The sequence below is a fragment of the Fukomys damarensis genome, unplaced genomic scaffold (assembly GCF_012274545.1).
Source record: "Fukomys damarensis isolate Sample0158 unplaced genomic scaffold, DMR_v1.0_HiC HiC_scaffold_9, whole genome shotgun sequence".
In the NCBI taxonomy this organism is placed as follows: domain Eukaryota; kingdom Metazoa; phylum Chordata; class Mammalia; order Rodentia; family Bathyergidae; genus Fukomys; species Fukomys damarensis.
The window spans coordinates 28,000,567-28,028,196 of record NW_022900921.1 but is presented as its reverse complement, the minus strand read 5'-3'; the positions used below and the strand labels follow the sequence as shown (position 1 = coordinate 28,028,196).

At 41.5% G+C, this 27,630-nt stretch overlaps 1 protein-coding gene and 1 pseudogene across 4 annotated transcripts in view; both read right to left on the bottom strand.

Annotated features, from left to right (window-relative positions):
- Positions 1–3,163: 3,163 nt before the first annotated feature.
- Znf346 (zinc finger protein 346) overlaps positions 3,164–27,630 on the bottom strand; it is a 39,672-nt gene continuing 15,205 nt past the window's right edge. The window contains exons 5-8 of one of the 4 annotated variants that reach the window (XR_004516419.1): positions 23,104–23,289; positions 6,421–6,514; positions 3,494–3,601; positions 3,316–3,392 (exon numbers count right to left, since the gene is read on the bottom strand). Coding sequence is in view for 3 of the 4 variants with exons in the window: in XM_033761658.1 (XP_033617549.1) it covers positions 3,305–3,398; positions 6,421–6,514; positions 23,104–23,289 (374 nt within the window). In the remaining variant the exon portion in view is untranslated. Of the gene's footprint in view, positions 3,399–3,493; positions 3,602–6,420; positions 6,515–23,103; positions 23,290–27,630 lie in introns of all 4 variants that reach the window. The other 3 variants (XM_033761658.1, XM_033761659.1, XM_033761660.1) reach the window with 3 other exon arrangements.
- Positions 16,595–20,393, bottom strand: LOC117285388 (annotated as a pseudogene).

Sequence of the window (27,630 nt, the reverse complement as noted above, 5' to 3'; positions counted from 1 at the left end):
TGGGATTGTTTTTTGTTTTTTTGAGACAGGGTCTCACTATATAGCTGAGACTGACCTGGAACTCGGTATGTAGCCCAGGCTGGCCTCAAACTCACAGCGATCCTCCTGCCTCAGCATCCTGAGTGCTGGGATTACAGGCGTATGTCACCACGCCCAGCCAGAACCTAGACTCAGCTATCACAGTTTGGAGTTTTCATCAGGTCAATCAATACATTTCCTTCCTCAGTTAGTCACTTTGATTTGATTTTCTTAGTTATAAAGAATCTAATAGTCTTTTTTTTGGTATTGGGGTTCAAACTCAAGACCTTGTGCGTGTGAAGCAGGCTGTGGTAACACTGAGCTAATTCCCTGGCCCGAGTCTTAATACTTTGGAATTGGGTAAAATTCTGAACAGCATCAGGAGGCTTGGAATATAAATTAAGCATTGAGCTTTGCCCAATTTATTTTGCAGGCGCTGCTGCCACCCCTGGCCTGAATGGCTGCTTGCTTTGTGAGACCATGCTACTGCCAACATATAGGCAAGATAAGCCGCAGGGAAGGGCACTTGTTCTAGTTTTAAAAGGGTTCTAAACTGAAGAGTCTGGGAAACTGAATTATTACTCTCCATTTTACTGCTTCTTAGAGGAAAGATCTTGGCAAATCATTATAGCTCTTTAAGCTTTGTTCTTTCCTTAAATGGAATATCATTGTCTAGTTCAAAATATAACTGTGCAAATCAAATGCCAGTTTCCCTATTTTTCTTTTTTATACTCCTTAGTCCTGCCTTCTGGGGATTCCCACAGTGCCCCATATTACCACTGGCATAATGATCTTTACAGTGTGTTAGCTCCCCCAAAGGCAAGGAAAGGACACTTCTGGTGTCCCCATACCAACAGTGATGGTCACACAGCTGGCAGGGACTCCTGAATCCAAAGAGGTCCTGCAGGTCAGGGACTCATAGCAGGGCAGCCCATTCATGCCTTGGGCTGTTACTTCCTTGCTGGTAATCAGGGAAAATGCTCATATACTGGATAGTGCAGAACTCTGGGATAAACTGCTGAGGTAGTGTGAGCTTGGAAGCTGAAGGCTGAGAACCTCTCCTTGGGGGCCACATAGAGCCTTCCACTGTTGGCTACGAGGAGGTGCCAGCCAAGAGAAGAATGGAAGCTTAGGCTTCGTAGTCTGGCTGTCTACAACACAGGCTGGATGAAGGGCTCCCCACACCATGATACACCATTCCCGTGTTGTGGAGGCTCTTCCAAGAACCATCAAGTCTATGATAAAGAACGAAGTAGGAGAAGGATGCCTCTCCATATGCACCTTCATCCATTCAGTCAACAAATACTTCACGACACAGCACTCTGAACATTAGGGAAGTAGAACTGAACCATCCAGAAGGGGTTAGCTTGGAGAGAGCTGTCCTGAACACAGCCTCCACACTGACCTGTCTCCTTTCCTCCTTCCTGCATTCTTTCTCCACAAAGCAGCCAGGATAATTCTCTCAAGCATACAGCAGAGTTCAAATCCTAGTTCAAATCCTTCAAAGACCTCCAGAAGGCCCTAGGTCAGTGATGGCGAACTTATGGCATGTGTGCCACAGTGGGCTGTTTGTTATTATTGAAAGCTCTAAAAGGATTCCCTAGGTGAAGTGGGGAGAGGGATGAGTGAAGCTGTGTTGAATTTAGGACTCCTGGGAGACATTTACTGATTTGTCAAGCGATCTGGGTATTTGTCTTTGTCCCAAATCCTAAGATCAGTACTGAGGACCCTGGGAATCTAAGTGTGTGGGGAGAGGGGTAGCAAGACAGAGACTCTAGTTCTAAGGGGAATATGGCCCATAACCCCTATCTGTTAAGCTGCAATCTGGCTATGAAAGATGGTCTTTATTGGATAATTTGGTGATCAAGAGACAAAGAGCATAAGTGCACAGGCACACGCGTACACACGTGTACACACACACACAATACGCAAAGCATTTCACAGGTGAAGGGATAGACAGTGGAGGAGAGGCTGCACAACAGCAGCTGGAGGCTTCTTTAACCCAATGAAGAGGAGCCTCAGATGACACTCCCTGGAGTTCCTGCTCAAAAACTGTAAGGAAAAACTGCTCTTTCAGGGAAGTACCAGGCCACAGAACAGTAGAGTTAAGAAAAATCTAGGGTTGGGGTCCAGGAAACATGTTTTCTCACTGTAGAAAGTTTGAGACTACGTAGTTCAGGCTGGCCTTGAGCTCACAATGTAGTCCAGGCTGGCCTCAAACTTGCATTAATCTTCCTGCCTCAGCCTCCCAAGTGCTGGGATTATAAACCTGTGCCACCATCCAGCTCCTCACTGTAGAAACGTGCAAGTTTTCTGTTTCTTTCCCTGGGCTCCCCTGGCTCCATGGTACCTGGGAATTTCTTTGTGGATGATGAGTGAAGGATAGCACCACAGCAACCTGGGCAGGGTGGTCCACTGTACAAGGGGAAGGAAAGGTTTAATAGTGCTGAAAGGCAGCAATGAACCTCTCAGCTGACTGGCTGAGGCAGTTTGCTTTTAAGGGCACAGAACCATTAAGGAAAATGGCAGGTGGGGGACTTTCCCACATGACCTTGGGCCAGAGCACCTCTAATGGAGGAGGGAAAAGGTCCTCATTGGAGCTTCCTATGATTCCACTAGGCATGGAGGCTCTTCCAGCTCCAGCTTGTTCTTAGCACTTACAGATCCTTAGCACCATCATGAACCATGGAGATGGCAGGAGAGATGGGAATGCTCTGCCAGAATGGTGTCAGTGCTCCAGGAGGACTCATCACAGTTGGTAGAACTGCACAGCTGGTCAGCATCTGGTCCAAGGCTCAGGAAAGCCTGCACTTTCTGGAGGAGCAGGGGAGTGTGATAGAAGCTCTAAGCTCCCATGATGGCAGCCACTTTATCTAACTATTTTCTTCCTTGGCAAAGTCTGCATGAAAGTTCCAGGTTCCACAGGAGATGCCTAGAGCCCAGGGACAATTCTGGTCTTTAGCTGCAGGAATTTTTGCCCAAAACTGACCTTAAGAGGAAAACAGGCACTTGGGCCACAGAACATATGGCCCAGAGGGGCTGGAGGAGGAAGGCCATTCTCCAAACTACTATGTCAATCCTCTCAATACCCCTGCCTACCTTTAATGATCTACAGGGTCCATACCAAAGGGGAGGAACAGGAGTGGATTTGCCTGGGCCAATCAGTGGCTTAGGGCTACATCTTCTCCTGGTGTAAGAAGGGAGGAAGAGGGAGCCAGGGGCTGACAATAGTCACAGGAAGCTGGCTCATGGTTGGTCCAACACGAGCTGTTGGACAGACACATTTTTAGTCTTCCAAGATGCTTGAGTCTTTTTGAATGAGTTGATTCTGTACTGGAATCTGGCCCAAGGGTGATACTGTTGTTTTTGGTGATCTGTAATTTGAGAAGAAACAAAAGCACTGGGTCAGTGAACGGCACACTTGTGAAGGTGTGCCAAATAACCTGTTCTCATGGTAGTATAGTTTTTCTAGTACCTTGGAACAATAAGTAGGACGGCATTTCTTTACTGAGGCCCACTGCTAGGCATGACACTGGTGCTTTGCTTCCATTAACGCATTCCATCCTCATGGCAATTCTGCCTGCTAAGGAACAGCATCCCCATTTTACATACAAGGAAATTAAAGTTCAGAAAGTTTAAATGGCTGGCCCAAAGTAAGTTTTTAAGTAGTAGGTTCAGGATTACAGACCATATCTTTCCGCTATACCAAACCATTTACTCTGCCTACAGGGCCCTAAAGGACCTGGATGCTACCTAATTTACGAGACTCATTCTGTACCATCCTTCCTCCAACATTCAGTCAAAAGTGGCTCTTCAGACTGGTACAGTGGTACACACCTGCATCCCAGCACTCTGGAAGGCTGAGGCAGGAGGATTGTTCAACCCCAGCCTGGGCAACTTAATGTCTTAGTGAGACTCTGTCTCAAAAAAAAAAAAAAAAATGCTGGGCATCCAGCTCAGTATGAAGGCCCTGGGTGCAATCCCCAGTACTGGACAAAACACAAAACAAAAACCAAACCAAACCAAACCAGTAAAAAAAACCAACTGGCTCTCCTTTTATGCTTCAATCCCTTCTGGGCATCTAGCACCACCTGATACTGTTTCATTTGTTTGTTTTTTGAGATGAGGTCTCACTATGTAATGAGACTGACCTGGAACTCACTTTGTAGCCCAGGCTGGTCTCAAACTCACAACAATCCTCCTGCCTCAGCCTCCCGAGTGCTGGGATTACAGGCGTGAGTCACCACGACCGGTCACCTGATACTGTTTCACTTTTTTATGGATTTGTTTAGTGTCAGCTTCCGTCTCTAGAGGTAAGATCCAAAGGATCAGGGATAACATTGGTTTTGGTTCCTACTATAGCCCCAGGGTGCCTAAAACAGGGCTTGGTATGTAACAGATACTGAATAAATGTTTGTTGAATAAATCAAAGTTTACCTGTAGTAAACTTATTAGCACTAGCACTTCACACATATGATCTCTAAACCTCACACAGCCTGTAAGGTCAGGTTAATCAGTTCTATTTGATAGTGATAAGGCAAAATGAACGAGGTTTAGAATCAGATGGATATGAATCCTTGGTCTAACTCCAACTAACTATGCCACTATGGGATAATGTTGAGTTATTGGTTGTAATGTTGAGTTGGTTGTAAAAGGGGGATGCTCCAATTTAGAGCTGTGGGTGAGAAGTTGTTAATGATATCAAACTATTGATTTATTCAACAAATTGTAAATTTAATCTTATAGAATAAGTAGAGGCTCAGGAGGTTTATTGACTTGCCCAAGGTTACACAGCTAAGAAGTATAGGAAGAGAACAATAAACAGCACTAGTAGTTTCAAGTAGGGCAGGTCTCTGGTGGCTCCATGTTGTCTACTGAAATTGCCACTAGCCAGACTGCAAGGCAGGTATGCTGGGGCTTATCTCCTCTTCAGCTAAATAAGTCCCAGTTCTCCAATTATCCACAGATAAGGAGGCAGATTTACTCCAGCAAAGAATAGGAGACTCCAGGAAGAGTAAAGAGGACCAAAGATATTTTTTATTCCATCATTCTGTATTTTCAACTCTCTTTCTGAGGCAAGAGCCACATGGCCCTTCTGCTTGGGCCAGATCTTCTTCCTATCATGTGGGTGACACAAGCTCCTTCTCAGTGTGATATCCTGGGAGGAGTACAATGTGAGCTAGATGGGCTTTAGTCTGAATCAAGCCCTCTCTCAGAGTATCACTTTGAATGCTGGTTGCCTACATCTGTAAAATGAGCAACAATCCCTTCCAGTCAGTTGTCGTGAGGATAACTTGAGAGAATTTACTTGGCACATTACAACAGGACAGGCTCAATGAACATCAGGCACTTTCAAGATTAATTAATTAATTTTTGTTTTTTTGAAACAGGGTCTTACTATGTATCTCAGGCTGGCCTTGAACTTAATATGTAGCCCAAGCTGGTCTTGAACTCACAGTAATCCTCCCACCTTTGCCTCCTGAGTGATAAGACCTGTGCCACCATACCTAGCAATTTTTTTTGGTACCAAGGCTTAAACTCGGGTCCTTGAGTTTGTGAGGCAGGCAGCAAAACCACTGAGCTAACCCCCTGGCCTACACCTGGCGATTTTAAGATTATTATCACTTTATGTTTACTATTTCTTTTCAACACATTTATTATAACATTCATTCATTCATTCATTCATTTATTTTGGTACTGGGGATCAAACTCAGGACTTTGTGCTTGTGAGGCAGGCGCAGTGCCACTGAGCTAAATCTCCAGCCTTATCACAACTGTTATTAGCTTGCTTTCTCCCATCAGAATGTAAGGTCATAAGGGCAGTGTTTGGGTCTGTCTTGGCCACTACTCAGAAGGTGGTCAGTAAGTAATTGCTCAAAGATGCTGGTGTTTGGTAATAACTTGTAGAGGGGGCTCTGCTACAGAGATGATGCAGTGAAGACTTGGGACTTCAGGCCAGTGGGGTTGGGTGAGTGTACAGATTCCTGCTTCCTTAGTCACACTGGTGCTAGCAAGGACATCCAAGTACTCTTTTTTTTTTTGGTACCAGGGATTGAACTCAGTCCTTATGCTTGTAAGGCAGGCGGCGGAACCACTGAATTAAATCTCTGGCCCTATCCAAGTACTCTTAGAGGACAACAAAGAAAATCATCTATTCTTCACTTCTAAAACACTCAGCCCAGGCAATCCAAAGGCTTTGGGAAGCTGATGGGAGAAAAATTTAGGGAGAAGACAATTTTAAAATTATAGAGGAAACACTTTCCTTTTAACTGACTGATCGTCTGTTGACAGAGAAAAGGCTACCAGGGTTTCCTTTAGGCCAGAGACTATTGGGCTTTGTTCTGATTCTGAAGCCCTGAGCTCCCGCTGGAGATCCTTGAATTTCAAAGAATGGTTACTCACTGGTTCTTGTGTTTGAAGCCACTGATGTGAGCCTGGTACTGTTCTATGGAGTTCAGGACTATCTTACACGTCTTGCAGGGGTAGCCCTTCCCGGCTGAAACACATCAAAATCAAGATACGTGGTTATTGAATTGGAAGGAAGCAGGGGACTGCTGCTTTGTACAGAGTGTGCCAGTGCTCTTATTAGGACTGAGGTGGAACCGGCTGAGTGGCCTTGATGAGAATCCCAGAGGTGTCAATGCTCAAGAGGCACAGACTATGCTTATGTGTTCATTGGGTTTGGGGACCTCCTCATTCTCCTGTGTCCCCAGTCCTAGCAAAGAGCTCAACTGGATTGTCTGCTGGGTAAATAAAATGACAGAACAAAGAGGTGACATTTAGTGTAACTGTCTTTCCTACCTTGAGAGTGCTAAATGGCTTCATTAAGGACAGCCTTCACTGAGAGATTGCTGGGAAAGTGCTACTCTCCTCGGGCTTGCAATAACAGTAATTAATGAGTGTGCCCGTTATGAAAATTAATTTCTTTTTTTTTTCAGCTTTAATTGAGTTTATTGGTACAGTTTAGGGATACAGTACAGTTACATTCATTGTTGGGATCTTGTACCTCTACATGACAAGTCTTGATTCTCATTTTTTCCCCTTACATTAATTTGTCTTTTTACCTTGGGGTTCACAGACACTGTGTTTCACTACCAGGACTGCTGCTCCTGTGACACAGTGGCTTTTCTCCGTATGGCTACCAGTGTGTCAGGAGCCAAGATAGGAGACTGGACTGCTGGCTCCGTCTTTATGTGATCTGGTTAAATCCCTTCCCTTCTCTGATCCTTAAGCTCTTCCTAACTACAAACCAATCAGACTCCAACTTATAATCATAATACAACATAATGAAAACTACTACAGTACTATTTACCAAATGTACATAGGCCTTATATTTCATATAATTTTGCTTCCTCCTCATAATAATCCTTCGAAAATCATAAATTTTATTTCTTTTGCAGGAGTGGGATGGAACCCGAGGGCCTCAAGCACACTAGGCCAGCGCTCCACCACTGAGTCACATCTGCAGCCCTTTTTAAAAAAACAATTTTTTTTGGTACCGAAGATTAAACTTGGGTCCTTGCATTTGCAAGGTAGGCAGTGGCACCACTGGACTAAATCCCCAGCCATAAAACTCTTTATTTTTTAATTTTTATTTAAAAAAATTCTTTATTTTGAAGCCAGATATAGGGGCACATACCTGTAATCTCAGCAGTCTAGAAGGCTGAGGTTAGGAGAACTGCAGGTTTGAGTTCAGCCTGGGCAATTTAGTGACTTAGCAAGAGTCTGTCTCAAATAAAAAATAAAAAAAGGGCTTGGGAATAACTGAGTGAGAAAGCTGTAGGTTCAATTCCCAATACTAAAAAAGGTACGTTCTGAGATTTTGAGACAAGTTGCCCAGGCTAGCCCAAAGTTAAGGTCTTTCTACTTTGGTTTCCTAAGTATCTGGGATTAAAAGTGTGTGCCACAGGCCAGGCGTAGTGGCGCACACCTGCAGTCCCATCACTTGGGAGGCTGAGGCAGGAGTATCACCGTGAGTTTGAGGTCAGCCTGGACTACACAGTAAGTTCAAGTCCAGCCTGAGCTACATAGCAAGACCCTGTCTCAAAAACCAAAAAAAAAAAAAAAAAAAAAAAAGTGTGTGCCACAGTGACAATAACTGTTACAATACAGATGAGGAAAATAAAGCACAGTCTAATACCTAAGAGCATAGAGCTAGTAAGTGGCAAACTGAGGCCTGGCTGATTACAAGGCTATACTTATTCTAGCATCCAGGTGCTAGCTGTGTAAAGACAGGCAGCTGTACACATACTTGAAAAACCCTTTTGGTTTGATAATTTTTGAACATGTGCCACCCTAAAGTCACAGCTTTGGAGTAAGATTACCTAGGTGCAAATCTTAGGTATACCTTGTTTTTTTTCCCCAGTACTGAGGATCAAACTTGGGTCCTTGAGCTTGTGAGGCAGGTGCCAGATCCAATGAGCTAAATCCCTGGCCCTTAGGTATACCATTTGTGACCTGGTGTTGTGACTGTGAGACAACAGGCCAGTTACATAACCTCTCTGATATGTGTTCTTTTTCTTCTTTTGGTCTTTTGAGACAGGGTCTTGCTATGTAGCTCAGGCTGGACTTGAACTTACTATGTAGTCCAGGCTGACCTCAAACTCATGGTGATACTCCTGCCTCAGCCTCCCAAGTGATGGGACTGCAGGTGTACAGCACCATGCCCAGTGAGATGTTTTTCTTATGTGTAAAGTGGTGCTCTGCTGAGGTCCCTGACCTATAAAACAAGGTTTATATTAGTATCAATCTCTTGTTTATTATAATGATTTAAAGTTCCACGCATAGTAAGTGTTCAACAAACGTGAGCTTTTATCAGTACTATTATTTCACTTTATGGGCTCTGTGAATCATGGAAAGGCAGAGAATATCTTTTATTTATTTATGTACCAGGGACCTTGTGCTTGTGAGGCAGGTGGCGGAATCACTGAGCTAAATCCCCAGCCCCAGAGAATATCTTTTAAACCGTCTTCTATTGCAGCTGCAGTTATTGAGTTAGTCAATGTTCCCAGCTACATGTGTTTCTTTTATATATTTAGGTATTTCCTGGAAGACACATTCAACTATTACAATAGGAAAACTATTGCAATCAAAATTCAAGGTCCTTTGTAGAAATCTAAGGTCAGAATGGTGGTAGAACACTGTTATGGCTTATGTATAGGTGTCCCCCATAAGGTTATAGGGGGTGTCCCGCCTCATAAGGTTATAGGCATGGCTTTTTCAGAAGTGGTTAGAATCTAGAGTATGTGATTGATTCATGGTGCAACGCTAAGATTAAGGGAGCTAGGATTAAGAGTGTGAGTGCTATCTGCCCTAATGATGGATAGCCTGGAAACAGTGTAAGGGACACAAAGTGGCTTGCTACTAATTACCTGTAGTTTGTTATCACTTGCTTTGCTGTCTTATGCCTGCCATGAACTGTTTCTTCTCTGTGGTGCCCCCTGCCCTGAATGCCAGCCAATTATGGACTGAAGCCTCTACAAACTGTGAGCCAAATAAGCCTTTTCTCCTTTAACTTTAGGTGCAGATATTTTGTCTCAGCAAGAAAAGTAATTAAGACAAACACTATCAGGGAAAAGATATCATAATAGACTACCAGAAAAATTCTTTTCCTGAGGTCAGGAATTGGATCTGGGCTGGTGTGGGCCTGACAACCACCACTGGTTTGGGAGTCAGTGGTGCCTGTACAAAACCCAGTACTAGGGATCAAACCCAGGCTACACATGGACAGGCAAGTATTCTACCACTGAACTATGTACACCTGGGCAATTTAGTGACTTAGCAAGAGCCTGTCTCAAATAAAAAATAAAAAAAGGGCTTGGGAATAACTCAGTGAGAAGGCCATAAGTGCAATTCCCAGTACTAAAAAAAGTATGTTCTGAGATTTTGAGACACGTTGCCCAGACTAGCCCAAACTTAAGCTCTTTCTACTTTGGTTTCCTAAGTATCTGGGATTAAAAGTGTGTGCCACAGTGCCTGACAATAACTGTTACAATGCAGATGAGGAAAATAAAGCACAGTCCAATATCTAAGAGCCCACTCTTCCTATCTACTTAAGTATAAAGGCCCATGTCAAGTCTTTGGATATTTATGTCCTTGGATTTGTATATCTTGTAGGTGAGGTGGTATGTCCATTTTTCAGAGCAGGAAACAAACTGAGAGGTTTAGTGTTTTACCTGGGATTAGAGCTAGGCTTTATTCTCTGGTTGGACTGTAAAGCCTCTATTTTTCCTTCTACACAAGATGTTAGCATACCATACAATTACCTGTAAGATAGATTGATCATTTTGGGTGACTGCAAAGTTTATTAGTTCAAAAAAATTTGTCCACTGTCTATACTAGTGAATTTCCACCTGCTTATTTAAAAATATCTGGCTTATTTAGAAAAGCAGAATGTCAGTTATCTGAAGTTAATGGAAGAAGTCTTTGTTTCATTCCACTTCCTCTTCTTGTGTTACCTTTGTTCTTTCTTCCTTTCTTTTACAGTTTTTTCTTTTTTTTGTACTGGGTATCGAACTTGGGATCTTATGCTTACAAGGCAGGTGGCAGAACCACTGAGCTAAATCCCCAGCTCTCTCTTCCTTTCTTGTTTTGTTTTGTTTTTTGAGACAATGTCTCCTATGTAGTCCAAGGTGGACTTGAACTTGTGGCCATCCTCCTGCCTTACCCTCCCAAGTACTGGGATTACAGGCATGTGCCACCAGGCCTGGCTATTTTTCTTTTCGTTTGTTTGTTTGTTTGTTTGTTTTGTTGGTACTGGGGATAGAATTCAGGACCTTGTGCTTGCAAGGCAGGTGGCAGCCCCAATGAGCTAAATCCCTGGCCCTATTTTTCTTTTTTTTGAGGCAGGGTCTCATGGTGTAGTCCAGGTTGGCTCAGGTGATCCTCCTGAGTTAGCCTCGGCAGTGCTGGGATTACAGGTGTGCTCTATCATGCCCAGCTACTGTTGTGCCTCTGGAAAAAGCTGTCTGTATTTGCTTCTCCATCTCCTTGCCTCTTAATCATTTTGTAATCAACTGAGATGCTTCCACACATCTTAATCTAATGGACAAAATGAAGGCTTATTAGGCCTCTTTATAGTTGACTTTAAACTGCATGACAGAACTGGTAATTGCTCCCTTTTTCAAATTTCTAACCCTTGGCTTTCAGTGAGCCACACTTTTGAATTTTCTCATCTGATTGTTCCTTCTTAGCCTCTTTTGTTATCACCTATTTTATTTCACTGTTTAATATTGGCACTCTGGAGGGGTCAACTTTTTTCTTTCATTTTTTACTATATTATGAGTCTGTGTGTGTGTGTGTTACTGGGGACTGAACTCATGGCTTCACCGTGTTAGGCAAGTGATCCAGCACTAAGCTACATCCCCAGGCCTGTTTTTATTTTGAGACAGGGTTTCAGTAAGTTGCTCAGGCTGGCCTTGAACTTGTGATCCTCTTGCCTTAGTCTCTTGAGCATTGTGATTTTATTTTATTGTATTTATTCATTTTTTTTGTGGAGCTGGGGGAGGGAACCCTAGGCCTGATTCATGCCAGGCAAGGTCTCTAACACTGAGCTTCACTCCCAGGCCAGTCCACTTTTCAAAACTGTGGTAAATTACACACACAACAAAATTTACTATCTAAACTAGGCATGACTCATGGGTTGTACGTAGTCCTGAATAACTAGTAATGTAGCCTCTGCCAGGCTTGGTGACACACACCTATAATCCCATGGAAGGCTGAGGCAAGAAGATCTCTGTGTGTTCAAGGCCAGCCTAGAATATACAGTAAGACCCTGTCTCAAAAAACCAACCCCCCCAAAAAAAACTAGTAAGACAGTCCCACAAGATAATAAACTTTTAATATTATCATATGTTTAATAATGTTTTTCATGACATGAGTGCTCAGTGCTTGAGTGTAAATTCTGTAGGTAACAATGACAATGGAATGTTGTGTAGGGGAGACCGCAGTGCAGTGCTAACTACCTCCTGTGCCACTACAGAGCCAGTTCGATGGAAACCTGAGTGCATCATATGCTACATGTGCTTGTGCAGTAAATAAAATGCAGTGATTACTAACATTACTGTATTTTAAGCCAGGCCAGGTGGTGTAGGCCTATACTTTTAGTACTCTGGAAAGCCGAGGCAGGAGGATTGGAAGTTCAAGCCTTGCTTGGGCAATTTAGTGACTTAGTGAGACCTTGTCTCACAGTGAAAAACATAAAAAGGGCTGGGCATATAGGTCAGTGCATAGACCATGAATTTAATCCCTAATACCTGTGAACAAACAAACCTACTTACACGTATGTGTGCTTGTGAAGACAGGTGCTTATTGTTATTAAGCAAATATGTTTTTTATTTAATTATTAAAAAATGGCTTTTATTTTAAAGTTATAATAAAAATATTAAAAAATAAAGGAAGTTTTATTATTTATATACATTAACTATATATTTTATATGTGGCAGAAGACAATTCCTCTTCACTCAGTGCAGCCCAGGCAAGCAAAAAGTTTAGATGCCTGTGATCTAAACTATTACTTTATTTTTATGATATTAGGAATTGAACCCAGGGGTGCTTTATCACTGAGGTACATTTCCAGCCTTTTTATTTTGAGAGGAGGTCTCAGTTGCCCAGGCTGGCCTTGACCTGCAATCTTTCTGCCTTAGGCTCCTGAGTATCTGGGATCATAGGAAGGAACCACAGTGATCTAAGTTATTTTAAAGCGTAGAGTTTGGTAATGTCAAAGGACACTCACATGCCAGGGGTGACAGCATGTGATTGTAACCCCAGCTTCTTCAGAGGTTGAGGCAGGAGGATAACAAAAGTGTGATGCTAGCCCAGGCAATTTAGCAAGACCTAGCCTCAAAATAAATTTTGTGGGTTTTTTTTTAATTGAGTTTATTGGTACATTTTAGGTATACAGTACAGTTACATTCATTATTGGGATCTTGTACCTTTACATGACAGGTCTTGGTTCTCATTTTTACCCCTTGTCCCTGCCCTCCCTTCAAATTTTTTGTTTGTTTGTTTGTTTGTTTTTGAGACAGGGTCTCACTTTGTAATGTAGGCTGTCCTTGAACTCACTACATAGCCCAGGCTGGCCTCATCCAGCTAGCCTCAGACTCCCAAGTGCTGGGATTACAGGTGTGCAACACCACATTTGGCTCAAAATAAAATTTAAAGAAAAGGGTGGAGATGTAGCTCAATGGTAGATTACTTGCCTAACATACATAAGGCTCTAAATTCAAGCCCAAGTACTGCAAACAACAACCACAACAAACAAAACTTTCAAAAAACCAAAATGATAAAATGGTAATCTAATTGCTTAAGAGTAAAACTGGGCACCATCCTTGACTTATTCTCCCATTCTGATGGCCAAATCTTCACAACTGTATCATCTATATACCTCTTGAATTCACCTACTTCCCCCCCCCAAGCACTGTTAATTGAACCCAGGGAGGGCCTAGCTACTTCCCCAGCTCTTTTTATTCATTAGTCCATTTTTTTGTGGTACTGGGGATCAAATTCAGGACCTTGAGCTTGCGAGACAGGCCTAGCACCATTGAGCTAAATCTCTGACCCTTCATTAGTCCATTTTGAGACAGTGTTTCACTGAGTTCCCAGGGTGACTTCCACCATAATACCCTCTTGCTTCAGCTCCCAGGCAGCTGGGATTACAGGTGTGTCCCAGCATGTTCAAGCTTTGTCTCCATCTATTTCTTTTTGTCCAACATCTCCACCACTACTTTATTCCAAGTTCTTGCCTTCTCCTGTATGAACTTCTACTATATCCTTACAGCTAGTCTCTCTCCATCACCCTTCCACCCTACTCTATCTAATCCATTCTCTACATTGTAACCAGAGTGATCTACTTCTGATGCTTAAATTTTCAGTGGCTTCCCAATACTCTCAGGATAAAGATCTAAATCTTTCCAGATCCATAATGCCACTACTGGATACCTGCTCATCTCCCACACTATCCCCACTGCCCTCTAAGAGGCTTTCCTTGATGCTCCTCCATCTTTTTTTTTTAAGACAGGTTTTCACTATGTGGCTCAGGCTGGCCTTAAACTCTCAGCAATCCTCCTGCCTCAGCCTCCTAAGTGCTGAGATTCCAGGAGTGCATCACCACACCCTACTGATGCTCCCTCATCTTATCTCCCCTTGTTTTATATGCACAGTCTTACATTTTTCTCCTTTTCTAATGCCAATCTCACTTGCAATTATTTGCTCCATATCTGTCTTTTGTACTAGCTCTAAGCTCCATAAAAACATGGATAATAGCTGTTTTATGTATAATGTCTAGTGAGTATTAGTTAAGAGTGAATTTAGTAAGATTCTGAAAAACCTGTCCTATGTATATGGGTAGAAGAAACAGGAGATCAGCAACGGCAGAGTCTCACTGTGTAACCAGGCTGGCCTGGAACTTGCAATCCTCTTGTCTCAGCTTCTCCAGAGTTGGGATTACAGGATTTGTTTGTTTGTTATTGTGGTGCTGGGGAATGAACTACACTGAGCTACATCCCCAGCCTATTTTTATTTTTTATTTTGAGGTTCTTGCTAAGTTACCAAGTTGCTTGGGCTGGGTTTGAACTTGTGAACCTCCTGCATCAGCCTCCTTAGTGCTGGGATTATAGGCATGCACTGCCATGCCTGGCTGAGAGAGGGTATTTTGAGGGGGATTAATGACAATCTATCTTTTAGTGTAACATGTTAAAAAAATTAGACATTCACTATATATATATTTTGGTACCGGGGATCGAACTTGGGTCCTTGCACTTGCAAGGCAGGTGGTGGAACTGCTGAGCTAAATACCTGGCCACACTATATTTTTTGATTACTCAGTGTTGGTCAAATACTTATGGTAATTTCTGTCAAATAAATATTATGGTGTGTCCTCATCCACTTACTTTATTCACTAGATCTGGCATTGTATGACTTTGGGCTCTTCCCCAAAGTTAAAATGACCATGAATGCAAACATTTTGAATGGATGCAGGTCATCAAGGCAGCCACAACAGTATAACTAAAGACTTTCATAAAAGAGGATTGGTAGAACTGCTTCAGAAAATGGCAAGAATGATGGATACTGTGTTTGAAGCAAAGGCGAGTATTTTAAGGGGGATTAATAGGAACATGCCTTTTACAGTAATACATTTTAAAAAATTTAAGCAGTCACTATATTTGTTGATCACACTTTATATATATATATGTATATATATATATATATATACATATATATATATATGTATATATATATATTAACATCAAAAGAAGACACAGAGAACCAGGATTTAGCTCAGTGGTTCCACCGCCTGCCTCGCAAGTGCAAGGACTGGAGGTTGATCCCCGGTAAAGAAGACACGAATACCCATGTTCCTCTATCTAGATTTTTAATTATATTAATATTATTATTTGTGGTACCAAGGATCAAACTCAGGACCTTTTGCCTTGTGAGGCGGGCGCAGCACCACTAAACTAAATCCCTGGTCCTAGATTTATTTATTTATTTGGTATTGGGGATTGAATTTAGGACCTTGCACTTGCAAAGCAGGGGCAGTGACACTGAGCTAAATCCCAGGCCCTATCTATCTATTTATTTGTTATTGGTGATTGAACTTGGGTCCTTGCATTTGCAAGGCAGGCGGCAGAACCACTGAGCAAAATCCCCAGCCCAATTTATTTATTTTTGTTAAAAATTTTTTAGTTTTATATCTGCTGAGTAGCACAGGCTATTAATACTTAATAAATGTATGATAAACTTTCATATTTAAATAACTAGATAGATCCAACATTGTCACCCAGGGGTGAGTTTTAGCATCTATGAAATGCTTTCTAGCCCTAGATATATTTTTTTTAAAAAAGGAAAATTCTGAGCTAAAATAACTTTTTCCAGAATAACAAGAATTCTACATGATGAAATATCTATTACTATGGATACAAATCAAATAATAAAAAATTTGAAATTTATACCCAACTTATTCTAACATATTCGTATTGCACTGAGAAGTCTAGTGGCAATGGGCCTTTAGATAAATGCTAGCTATATGCTTCCCAAGTTGGTCTTTGAATACAAATGTGCCATCTCTTCAAATACATGTCCTCCTCAAATCTATTCCCTTGGAATGACTATGCAGAATTTCTGACCTTAAAGCAGTGCTGATCTGCATTTCTGGGTAATGCAAACATCAATTTTAGAGTCTTTATTCCATTTAAGGGCTGAGGAAGAAGAAAAGATACTTGGAAAGGAAAAAGAGGTCCTTTCATAATATTTTCCCCTGTGCATTTTATTTATTTATTTATTTATTTATTTATTTATTTATTTATTTATTTATTATTTTTGGTACCATGAATTGAACTCAAGACCTTGTACTTATATTTTTGGTCATGAATTGAACTCAAGACCTTGTACTTGTGAGGCAGGTGGTGGCACCACTGAGCTAAATCCCTGGTGTCCACCCCCCTACCCTGTGGATTTCAAAACTTGAAATTACTAGAACAGGACTAGGATTATGGCTCAGTGGTAGAGTACTTGTCCAGCATATTCAAGGTCCTAGGCTCTATCCCCAGAATCACAAAAACAAAGTCCATGCCCCCCGTCAAATCCCAACTGGTATAAAATGCACATTTCATGCAGTTATAGGAATAACTAAGAACAGTAGAGAAATCTTGCTGGTTCAGACAAAAAAGAACCCAACAGGGCCAAACATAAATTATAAAAACTGAAATGGACCTTTGAAAAAGTTGAATATTCTCCACTTACCAAGTCTTTCTGGGTTGGACACTAGGATATTTATAAGTCGTTACATTGTGGGGCTCTGGCAATAGCCAGGAAGGGTAGCTATGGTACTTGTAGCTGTAGTACTAAGCATGGAGTCTGATTCTCCAGGACCAAGAGAATAAAGTTTCTGATAGGAAATTGGCTGCTAAGTGGTTCCTCAGAATATAGGCTTTAAGCTTGCTGGCACTTTTACAAATTGTATCATAATACTGACAAAAATAACTATGGTTGAATTTACAGGTCAAGTTAACCCTGACACCTGTTTTATCTTTTATGTCTGGATGCCTCTTTGATAAGTGATTTGCCAGCATGACTTGTTCCTAGAAGCCCATGCACGGGTGGCATTGGAATGTGAAATCCTCATAAGGCATGGATGTGATGTCAATTTTGGATATCTTGGAGCTACTGATGTGGTTGGCTATCTTGATCTCCTCCTCAGGATTATGCATTCTTTGCCCATGTTTCCAGTTTGTCTTTTCTGCTTAAATTGCTTCCCACAGGGAGAACACAGGATGTCTTTACAGTCTGAATGCCGGAGCATATGGAGTCACAGTTCATTGGGGTGATTGAAGGCCTTGTCATATTCTGAACTGGTACATCTTTTCTGAGTAGAAATTGCCTATATTGTTCACTGGGACAAAATCTGGGAAATGTTTCTTGTAAGTTGGGCGGTGTTAGATTTCCCTTGCCTTAAAATGGCTGAGACATAGCCGGGCATGGTGGTGCACTCCTGTAATCCCAGCACTTGGGAGGCTGAGGCAGGAGGATCGCTGTGAGTTCGAGACCAGCCTGGGCTACACAGTGAGTTCTAGGTCAGTCTCAACTATATAGTGACACTCTGTCTCAAATAACACCCCCCCAAAAAAAAAGATGGCTGACACATAGAATAGCAGCCTCCATGTTAAAATATAGCTTCTCCCAACAAAGGACAAGCTGCTTCTTCCTATCATGCCACTTCTCCCACCAAAAGAGTAACCTAACACTTGCTACCTCCTAACAGCTAGTGATGTCACAGGCTCCTCCAATCTCTTAATACTACCTCACTCAACTCCACCCCAGTTTAGGCTAACCCCACCCCACTACTAAAAAAGAAACTCCCTGTGCTGCCATGTTACTTTTCTCTCTTTTGTTCAGAGACTGCCTGGCAGATCCTCCCCATAATAAAGGCTTGTTATGGTTCTGGTATGGTTTTGGTTTTAGGCTTTTTTATCTAATAGGCAGGTGAAGCAGTCACTATCAATATGGATGGCCACATGATCTTTTTTTTTTTTTGGCACCGGGGATCGAACTCAGGTCCTTGTGCTTGCAAGGCAGACCACTGAGCTAAATCCCCAGCCCCACATATCTTTTAACAAATCAAAGAGGGTAAAGGATTTGGGGCAACCAATGCAAGAGTAAGTCTTTTGGTCTAAATGGACCATCACACGGCTTCCTGAGGAAGCAATGTTGCTAAAGCCTTTGTTGCAGAGATCACAGGTCAGCAGGCTGTTTTCCTCTTGCCCATTGAAAAGCCACTGTTGGTCTAGTTTGTCCTTTTCATTTTGGGAAGGCTTTCACACTGCAAACATCTAAAAAGTCTCCAAATTAACAGATGCTGAAGAGTTGTATTTCAGATGCATTTGGCTCTGTGCATGTCATGGGCTATCAAACTGCTGTGGGTGGGGACCATGCTCTCTTGTGGTTACAGATGCAGGTTGTAAGTTTCTGGTGCATGCTCCAAAGAAGACTAGTTTTCCATGGCAGCTGAGGGACTGGGATAGTTCTGGCTGATACAACCCATTCGGAGTAGCTGGTTTAGCCCTGTCGAACTGCTCCTCTGTGGGAAAATGTAGCGAATCTTGTGTCCCTTCATCCCTCTTCCCCAATTTTGCTGGCTATTTCCAAATGGATAAATTTTGGAGGTTAGCCTGGTCATTGACCTGAGCCAGAAAATCTCTTCCCTTATTTGCTTCCTTAGCTTCTTATTTTGCTAAGCATCATCAGAACTGAGATGCTGCTGCAAGTGCTGTGAGCTTCTAAATTGGCAGTTATATTCACAGGAGGGCCAATTTTCTTTTTTTCTTTTTGGTCTTTTGTCTTTTGGTGGTACTAGGAATTGAGTCCAGGTGTTCTCTCACTAAACTACATTCCAAGTCCTTTTTATTTTGAGACATGTTTTCACTAAATTGGCCATGAACTCACAGTCCACCTGCCTCAGCCTCATGAGTAGCTAGAATTATAGGCATAATCCACAGTGCCTTTTTTTTTTTCTTTTGCTTTCAAAGAAATTTCCTTTCTTCCTCAGAAATGTCTTGATTCCTTTTGTTTTTTTATGAATTCGGCCTAGGAAGTAGCATACCAAATCTTCAGTTTTTGCTTGGTTTCCTTTTTTTTTTGTGGCACAGAGGACTGAACCCAGGACTATGTACATTATAGGAAAGTGTCTCTGTCACTGAGATATATCCCTAGTTCCAGGCTTCATGTTCTTTATCATTGTATAATACATATAGTGGCTGTTATGGCTTGTATCTATCTAGATGTCAACCCCAAATCTCATGCACACATGGGGCCTACGGGTGTGCCACTCCGGGTATAGGTGGCACTGCTCAAAGGGTAAGTAGGCTGGATGGAATATAAAGGGACAGAAAGAAGGCTGCTGCTGCTTCTTCTGATGTTTCCCTGCTGCTCCTTTCTGCTTTGCTATCTTCTGCTTGCCTGCCATAGACTATTTCTCCTCTGTGACACCTCTCTGCCATGCCACCCTGCCTTGGAGCCAGTCAACTACGGGACTAAAACCTCTACAAATTGTGAGCTGAAATAAACCTTTCCTCCTTTAACTTTGGGTATGAGGAATTTCGTCTGAGCAACAAGAAAAGTAACTAAGACAGTGGTCCTTCTGTTCCAGGTGAATCTAGGCTGGATGTACAAACATCATTTATTATAAAAGGTCTCATCAGATAACTCAAATCATGAGTCTTTATGCAGATCCTTATCTTTTCTGTTCCCTTTATCAAGAACTTTTAGATAAATATAGCTATCTTTCAGTTTATATCCCTATGGAGGAACCCCACAGGGCTAAACTTAGAATATAACTTTGGAAGAAACCTGTCTATGAATAGGAATACAGGGAGATTTGCTCTCACTCAAATGAGCAAGAGCCAGTTGGGGATCAGATGCAAGGTGGCATGCTTTGGTCAAACTGAAGAATATGCATTATGATACTCCTAAAACCATAAACTGTGTGGGTTAAAGGGCCAGGGTGGTCTGGTTCCCAGTCATTCAGATCTGTGTCTTCAATATTTTCTTCCTCTTTTCCTCAGTTTCCTTATCCTTTTCTTCTTTGCCTGCAGTCTATCTGTAAAGTTTTGCAGAACTGCCAAAGTGTTGGCACTACCTACTTCTTCAATTGAAGGTAGCACCTGGTTATTATGTACCAGTAATGAGGCTAATGAGCTGTAGCATCCTGTTAGACCTGGGTCTGTAACCAGAATCTGCACAGCTTTTACCGACTCACTTCCAGACACACTTCCACTAGTGTGTGCTATGTATGGACCATCTATTGAAGTGTAGGAGGCACCACTTACCACGTATACCATTTTCTGGGTTTGGCAGACCTGGTCACCAGTGTAAACAGTCATCTATCCCATGTGTTCGAACAAAAAAGTATCTCTGGCCAGGAATGGTGGCTCACACCTATAATCCCAGCAATTGGGAGCAGGTGGATCACTGTAAGTTTGAGACCAGCCTGGGCTATATAGTGAGTTCCAGGTCAGTCTCAACTACATAGTGAGACCCTGTCTCAAAAAAAAAAAATCTGACAATGCACATGATATTGGGTAAGAGAAATGGAAGATCAGTGGGTCCCAGATCTTCGCTACTTAGGGGTGATGAAAATCAAACTCTTAACCATATCATCATCCTGCTTAGGTTTTTCCTTAAAGATCTTGGATGATCTGTACTCAGATGCCTTAAGCAAATAAAACAAAAACAAACAAACAGAGCTATACTTAGTATGGGTCATTTAGCCTTAGAAAAACAGAATGGCAGATACTGGAAGGACGCTTTGGTTTTAGATAAAAAACAGAATGGACACAAGTTAAAGTAAGCAGTACAAACACTGTAATGCTTGAGTTGCTAGTGGATAACAGATGAGGGAATGATGGGGGTGGTCGGTTGAGGGGAGGAGTGAAGGAGGGGCTAGTGCTGGAGTGAGGCAGGAAAGGTCTGCTGCAAGGAAATCCTTGGTCAAGCTAGCTGGATATAATTCTGTTCCTACCAAGGCCAAAAAAAAAAAAAAAAAAAAAAAAAAAAAAAATTGGGGATAGCATTATGAAGTGGGTTCTGAGCAGCTTGGTGCTTGAGTTTCCAGAATCCTTAGCATATGGAAGTGATCCCTGCCTACATGAAGAAACAGTTATCCCTTTCCAGTCTGGAAAAGGTCTATATAGCAGGGTCTTCCCTGACATTGGCACCCTGCTAAAGGATCTGCCCCATAGTCTTTTTCCCTATGCTCCCTGATCACTGCTTTGTACCTGTCTCATCTATGTGAGTATGGTCTAGGTGGCCTTACTGTGTGTATAGTTGGCTTTGGTGTTTGGAGTAGAGAAGTATGATCTCCCTTTGCCCATATGTGGTCTGGAACATCTATGGTATCTGGTTGATCATCCCTTTATGATTATGGGAAGAGCACAGATGACTCTTAGCAGCAGACTCCCTGAGGCCAAGTTGTTCCACACCTGGATGCTGAGGGGATCTCAAGTGTCAACCACATGGTTGCACCTCCATTGGCTGCTAAAGAACTTCAGGCTACACACATGCCTTGAGAGTGCTCTATCTCCTATTTTTCCATTTATATTTTTACCTCCCAGCATCTATTTGTTCTTCTTAATATGTGTCTTATCTCCCGAGAAAGCCCTCCTGCTCCTCTAGCTCCATAAGACATAGACTGTGTCAGTCTTGGTCACTACTATACTCCAATGAGGGAATACAGTAGCCATTCAATAAATATTTACTGACTGAATGAGAAAATAACCTTCCCCTAGCTTACACACAGATACATTTACTATAGGCTGTGAGAAGTTAGGGCCCCTAATTGTTTGTGAATGCCTACTCCTGCGATGTTGACTAACATCTCAAGGTCAAGGATATAACCAATATTCTCTGAGCCAGAAATGTCTCTTCTTTACCACACTATCCCAGGGATACAGATAAGTCCCAGCTGCTGAGGGAAGAGGTAGAGGTTGAGGTTTTCACATAAGAAATATGGACAACACTTAAGGAGTTTAAAGCAGAGGTTATAAACTGATGGCCCTTGGCCCAAGGACACGGTTTTACTCATACAGTACTTAAAAACGCTTTTTGGGGGGGGTACCGGGGATTGAACCCAGAGCCTTTGCACTGTGCTACATCTCCAACTCTTTTTCATTTTTTTGAGTTAGTGTCTTGCTAAGTTGCTAAATTGCTCAGGCTGGGCTTGAACTTGTGATCATTCTGACTCACTGTCTTGGAGTGCTAGGATTACTGGCAGGGACTAGCATGCTTGGGTTTTTTGCTGTTGTTGTTTTGAGATAGGGTCTTTCTATTATATATTCCAGGCTAGCTTTAAACTTGGTATGTAGCCCAGACTGGCTGTGAACTTACGATGTTCCTGCCTCAGTCTCTCAAGTGGCAGGATTATAGGTATAAAACACCATGTCTGGCTCAAAAGTTAAAAAAATTTAGTTGCACATTTAAAAATTGGAGAAATTAGAATGGGGACATAGTTCAATGACAGAGTGCTTCCCTAGCAAGTGAGGTATTAGGCTTGAGCCCCAGCACTGATGAAATAAATCTTGTATAAATCTGGCTCTCAATGATCTTTTCAAAAATTGAAATATTTGGTAACAGCAGTCTAGAGTTGGCTAGGAGCAGCATGCATTCTTTAACTGACCATCTTCCTTCTTGGCTCCCATTTAAATTTCTTGCCTGGTAACAATAAAAACAAACAAGGGCTAGGGATTTAGCTCAGTGGTTCTGGCACCTGCCTCACAAGCACAAGGGCCTGAGTTCGATCCCTGGTACCAAAATGAACAAACAAACAAACAAACTTACTTCCTGCCTCAGAAAGGCAGGGCTGGGGATTTAGCTCAGCGGTAGAGTGCTTGCCTAGCAAGTGTGAAGGTATGGGTTTGGTTCTTAGCAACATTAAGAGCATTAAAGAAAAAGTGTCCTGCTTCACTTCTGCAGGCATGTGAGTTTTCAAACTCTCCTTTAGAAGACCTAAAGAGTAGAAGCAAAGATTTGGCTAGATCCTGGAATCCCAGTGATCAAGCTCTGATCCAGCTCTGGATCTAAGCTAGGCCCTCTCACCTGATAAGTCAGTGACAGCAGGGTCTGCTAGTCGTCCGTAGTGTGCCATGAGTTTGAGCTTGGTCTCCTGCTTTCTGTGTTTCTTGCCCACATAATGTTGTTGAGCCATAACAGGATCGTTGAAAGTTGCATGACAGAGGCTGCAGAACTTGTCTGGGTCTATCATCTCTCTATTCTGGTGCAAGGCTAAGGTGGAGGACACAATGAAAGGACTTGTAAGACATTTTGACAGGGCTGTACTGGGAGAGTTCAAACAAAAACAATGAAAAAACCCAGAAGGTGCCAGGCTTTCCAGTACACTGAAGAAAAAGAAAGGCAGTATCACTAGTTAATCACACCTGCAGATGTGGCACTGCCTGTGTGAATTAAACACCTTCTCTAATTGGAAAACTGGAAGATATGGAGGAGCCCAAAGAACAATGAATTATCTCAGCAGCTCTAACTACTCTCGGCACAAATTCCTGATTTCCTTTTTCACTCTCAAGAGGTTTGGAACTTCTGCCACCAACTTGCCAAACTGAAATGGAATAGAGATGCACATGTGTAGTCTTTTTATCCCACGACTTCCTGGAATTTCACAGGAATAAGTGGGATAAGAAGTCTGGGTATTTAATTCCTATCCTCAAAGCATCCCAATTACAGACCTAGGTAGCACCAATGCACTGGTGTAGACATTGAGGTTCTACACTTATACAGGGCCAGGCAGCATTCTACCAATGTCTTCTAGGCTTCATTACACTCTAAGCTGAGTGAAGGAGAGAAGAGGATAACATACATATATACATTTGTTTATTTTGGGGACAGGGTCTCACTATGTAGTTCAGGCTGGACTTAAACTCACTGTATGGCTCAGTCTGGCCTTGAACTCATGGCAATCCTCCTGCCTCAGCTTCCCTAGGATATGATTACAGGCATGAGCCACCACAACTGGCTAAGAGGTTAACATTTAGTTGCATATATATATATTTTTTTGATACCAGGGATCGAACTCAGGACCTTCTGCTTGCGAGGCAGGTGGTGGAACCACTGAGCTAAATTCCTGGCCCTAGTTACACATTTTAGATATATATTTTTTCCTTTACTACTCAGAGTACCCCAATGAAGGCTGTATCATTCTGCTACATTACAAATAAAAACTGAGGCTCATAAAGGTAAAATGACTTTAAAGATCACTTAACTAGTGAGTGAACCCAGGTCTGTGTGGCCCTAAAGCTCATAATTTCTTTACCAAGCCTCCAGAATATGGCAAGAAGTTTTCATCCTCAGAGAACATCCCTGACTCTGCTCAATGTTCAGTTAATCAGAGCGTGGTGAGGGCATATATGTGAGCCTCCTGTGGGTCCACAGGGGTCCTGATGTAAACTGCAAGCTGTGCATCCACCTTAAAAAGTGGATGCTATGACTCAGTAACAAGTCCATGTGGCTAGGATGGTGTTAAATTAGCAACCACTGCTAGAAAAATGTGGAGTTCAGAATCCCCACCAGTAACAGAGGAGCAGTGGGGCTCAGCAGCACTCACAGACAGAAGATGACTCAGATGCCCTTCCATCCCTATCCTACTTCAGCTGGGATGTATTGAGGATTTTTAGCCAGAAGAGTTTGCTAGTTTTTTCCACAACAGTTTTCCAACATAGGAAATCTCAATTTCTCTGGCTATTAACTTTGTTTCAATATGTCACTGAAAAAGTAAAGCAAATATAGAATATTTCATGAGAAAATATTGTTTGTGTTGTTGAATAAAAAAGCAAGTTAGCACGCCTGTAATCCCAGCACTCGGGAGGCTGAGGCAGGAGGATCGCTGGGAGTTCGAGACCAGCCTGGGCTACACAGAAGAGGTGAACCCGTGCAAAAAAAAAAAAAAAAAAAAAAAAAAGCAAGTTAAAAAACAATCTTTTTCTTATCTCAACTTTAAAAAACAACAAAAACATATACATAACTGCATGGAAAAAAGATCAAAAGCATAGAGACTAAAAAGTATTTTTCAGTATTTTTCTACGATGAATATAATTTCTTTGAAATCAGAAAAGAGATATTAATGGTCACTGAGAGATAAAGATAAGGCTAGGGAATGTAGGTCAGTGGAAGAGTGCTAGCCTAGTATGCGCCGGGCCCTGGGTTCAATCCTAGCACTGCAAAATAACAATAACAACAAAAAGACAGAAAAATCACTGTCTGAAAGACACCAAGCGACACAGCACCTGCCTGGAGGAGCATCAGAGGTGAATGGTTAAGAAAAGCTGGAAAAACTGCTTAGTGGACATCCCAAACCAGTGAAAGGTATGGAGTCTTGGGAAATAACCTGAAATATGGAAAGAGAATTGCATAGGGATGTCCACTGTTGGTGTCATTTATAACACCAAGAATAGTGGGGTAGGGTAAATGTTCATCATGAGAGCAATTGTTAAATGGAGTATAATATCGTCACTTAAAATGCTTACAAAAGTTTTTAGTAACATAGGGAAATACAAATGTTACATTAAGTGATAAAATAGAAAAAGAAATTATAATATGGTCATATCACTGTTAAAAGACACCAGTATATAGATATATACTGGCATTTTGAAATGTCACCCATATATTAACAGTGTTTCTCTTGGTGGTAGAATTTGGGTTACTTTCTTTTTGGCATCATTTGCATTGTTTGTTCTAGAATTATTTACAATGAGTGTGTGTCATTTTTATAAAAAAGTTAACATTGTGTTTATAAGTACATATACATACAATTTATCTACATACACATAAAACAAATATATACAAACAGATATACATACATACAAACAACAAAAGATTATAGGAGAAATAGTACTCCAAAATGTTAATGGTAGTTATCATGGAATGATAAATTATGATAATTTTTTTCCATTTCTCTGTATTTTTCATATTTCCTACAATATATTTATATTACTTTTATATTAGAAAAATGTTTAATTTCAGGATTAGAGTTATAAATGTGTAATAACATGGAAATACGCTTCAAGTAAAAATTAAATGGAAAGTACAAGAATACAAATGACTCATGCACTATGATTACAACTACATAAAAACAAATGTTCATGTTACAAAGGTTGAAAGTGAATATGGAAAATAACATCCTTAGTATGCAAGTTTTGGAATCAGGCATCCAGAGAATTTTCCCATTTGTGGAAAGATAGGTCCATGACTTAATTAAAATTCAATTCTTAGGGACGGGGATTTAGCTCAGTGGTTCTGCTGCCTGCCTCGCAAGTGCAAGAACCTGAGTTTGATCCCTGGTACAAAAAAAAAAAAAAAAAAAAAAAAAAAAAAACAATAAAAAAAAAAAAAAAAAAAAGAAAAAAAAATCAGTTCTTAAGCTACTTTTCCTTGGCCTTATGTTTAAACACTGTGGTACCATATTGGTATGAACATTAACTTTAAGCAAAAACAATCAGCATTCATAAATTACTGATGAATCAACCAATGGCAAGGCCAACAGCATGCTCCAGGCGCTGGATGTCCAATCAGCTATGGTATTTTATGAGGGAATTCTACTCATTGGATCTTTTATTGGGGGGGGGTTGTACTGGGAATTGAACCCTGGGCTTTCTTAGTGAGCTACAATCTCCACCCTTTTTGCTGACTTTTTTTTTTTTTTTTGGTAGTGGGGATCGAACTGAGGACCTTGTGCATACCAGGCAGGTGCTGTGTTGTTTGTTGCTTATTTTTTGAGTCAGGGTTGTGCTCACTCACCAAATCGCCCAGAGTCTCTCAGAGTACTGGGATTTACCAGCATGTTCTGCCATGCTCAGCCTCACTGGCTATCTTAATGGTGACAATAATAATAATAGGAGAGGCTGTCATTTATGAGTATCTATTGTGTACTACCTTTTTAATGTACATTATTTTATCCTCATAATCTATGAAGTAAACAGCATTAACATTTTACAGGTGAGAAAATTCAAACACAAATAAGTCATACAAATGGTAAACAGCAGAGCCAGGATTCAAACCTGGGCTTGTATATCTTCAAAGTCCATATTTTATTGTTAATATCATGAATAACTAGAAATAGACATGACAAGAGAATGTAATTATAAGTGATTTTTCACCCTATCATCAAAGTCTTACAAAACATCTTTGTGTTGTTTTCATAATACAATAAAACAAAAAAGAATAATAAATACTATATTAGTGTGGTCTACTTCTTGGTTCAAAGTAGAGAAGCAAAATTTACCAAGCAGAAAATGAAATAAAGATCAAAGAACTCCCACTCTTAACTAATAACAGTTAGCAGAGGTTAAAAACCCTAGCAAGTCAGGAGTTAATGAGATGAAAGTGAGGGCAAAGACCCAGTGGTGACAAGATAAAGGAGGCTATTTTAGAAGTCACTGCACTGGGAATGAATCCATGGCAGGTGCAGACAGCTTTGTGGGCAGTAGTGTCAGCACTGAAGTATTCTGCTTTGAAAGGCAAGTCCCTGTCTTGAGGGAACAGGCAGCTTTTGAGGATTAAAGTGAGCAGGGTATAACTTGAGCACATGGAAAAGGACAAAGATCTAGCTTTTAACTT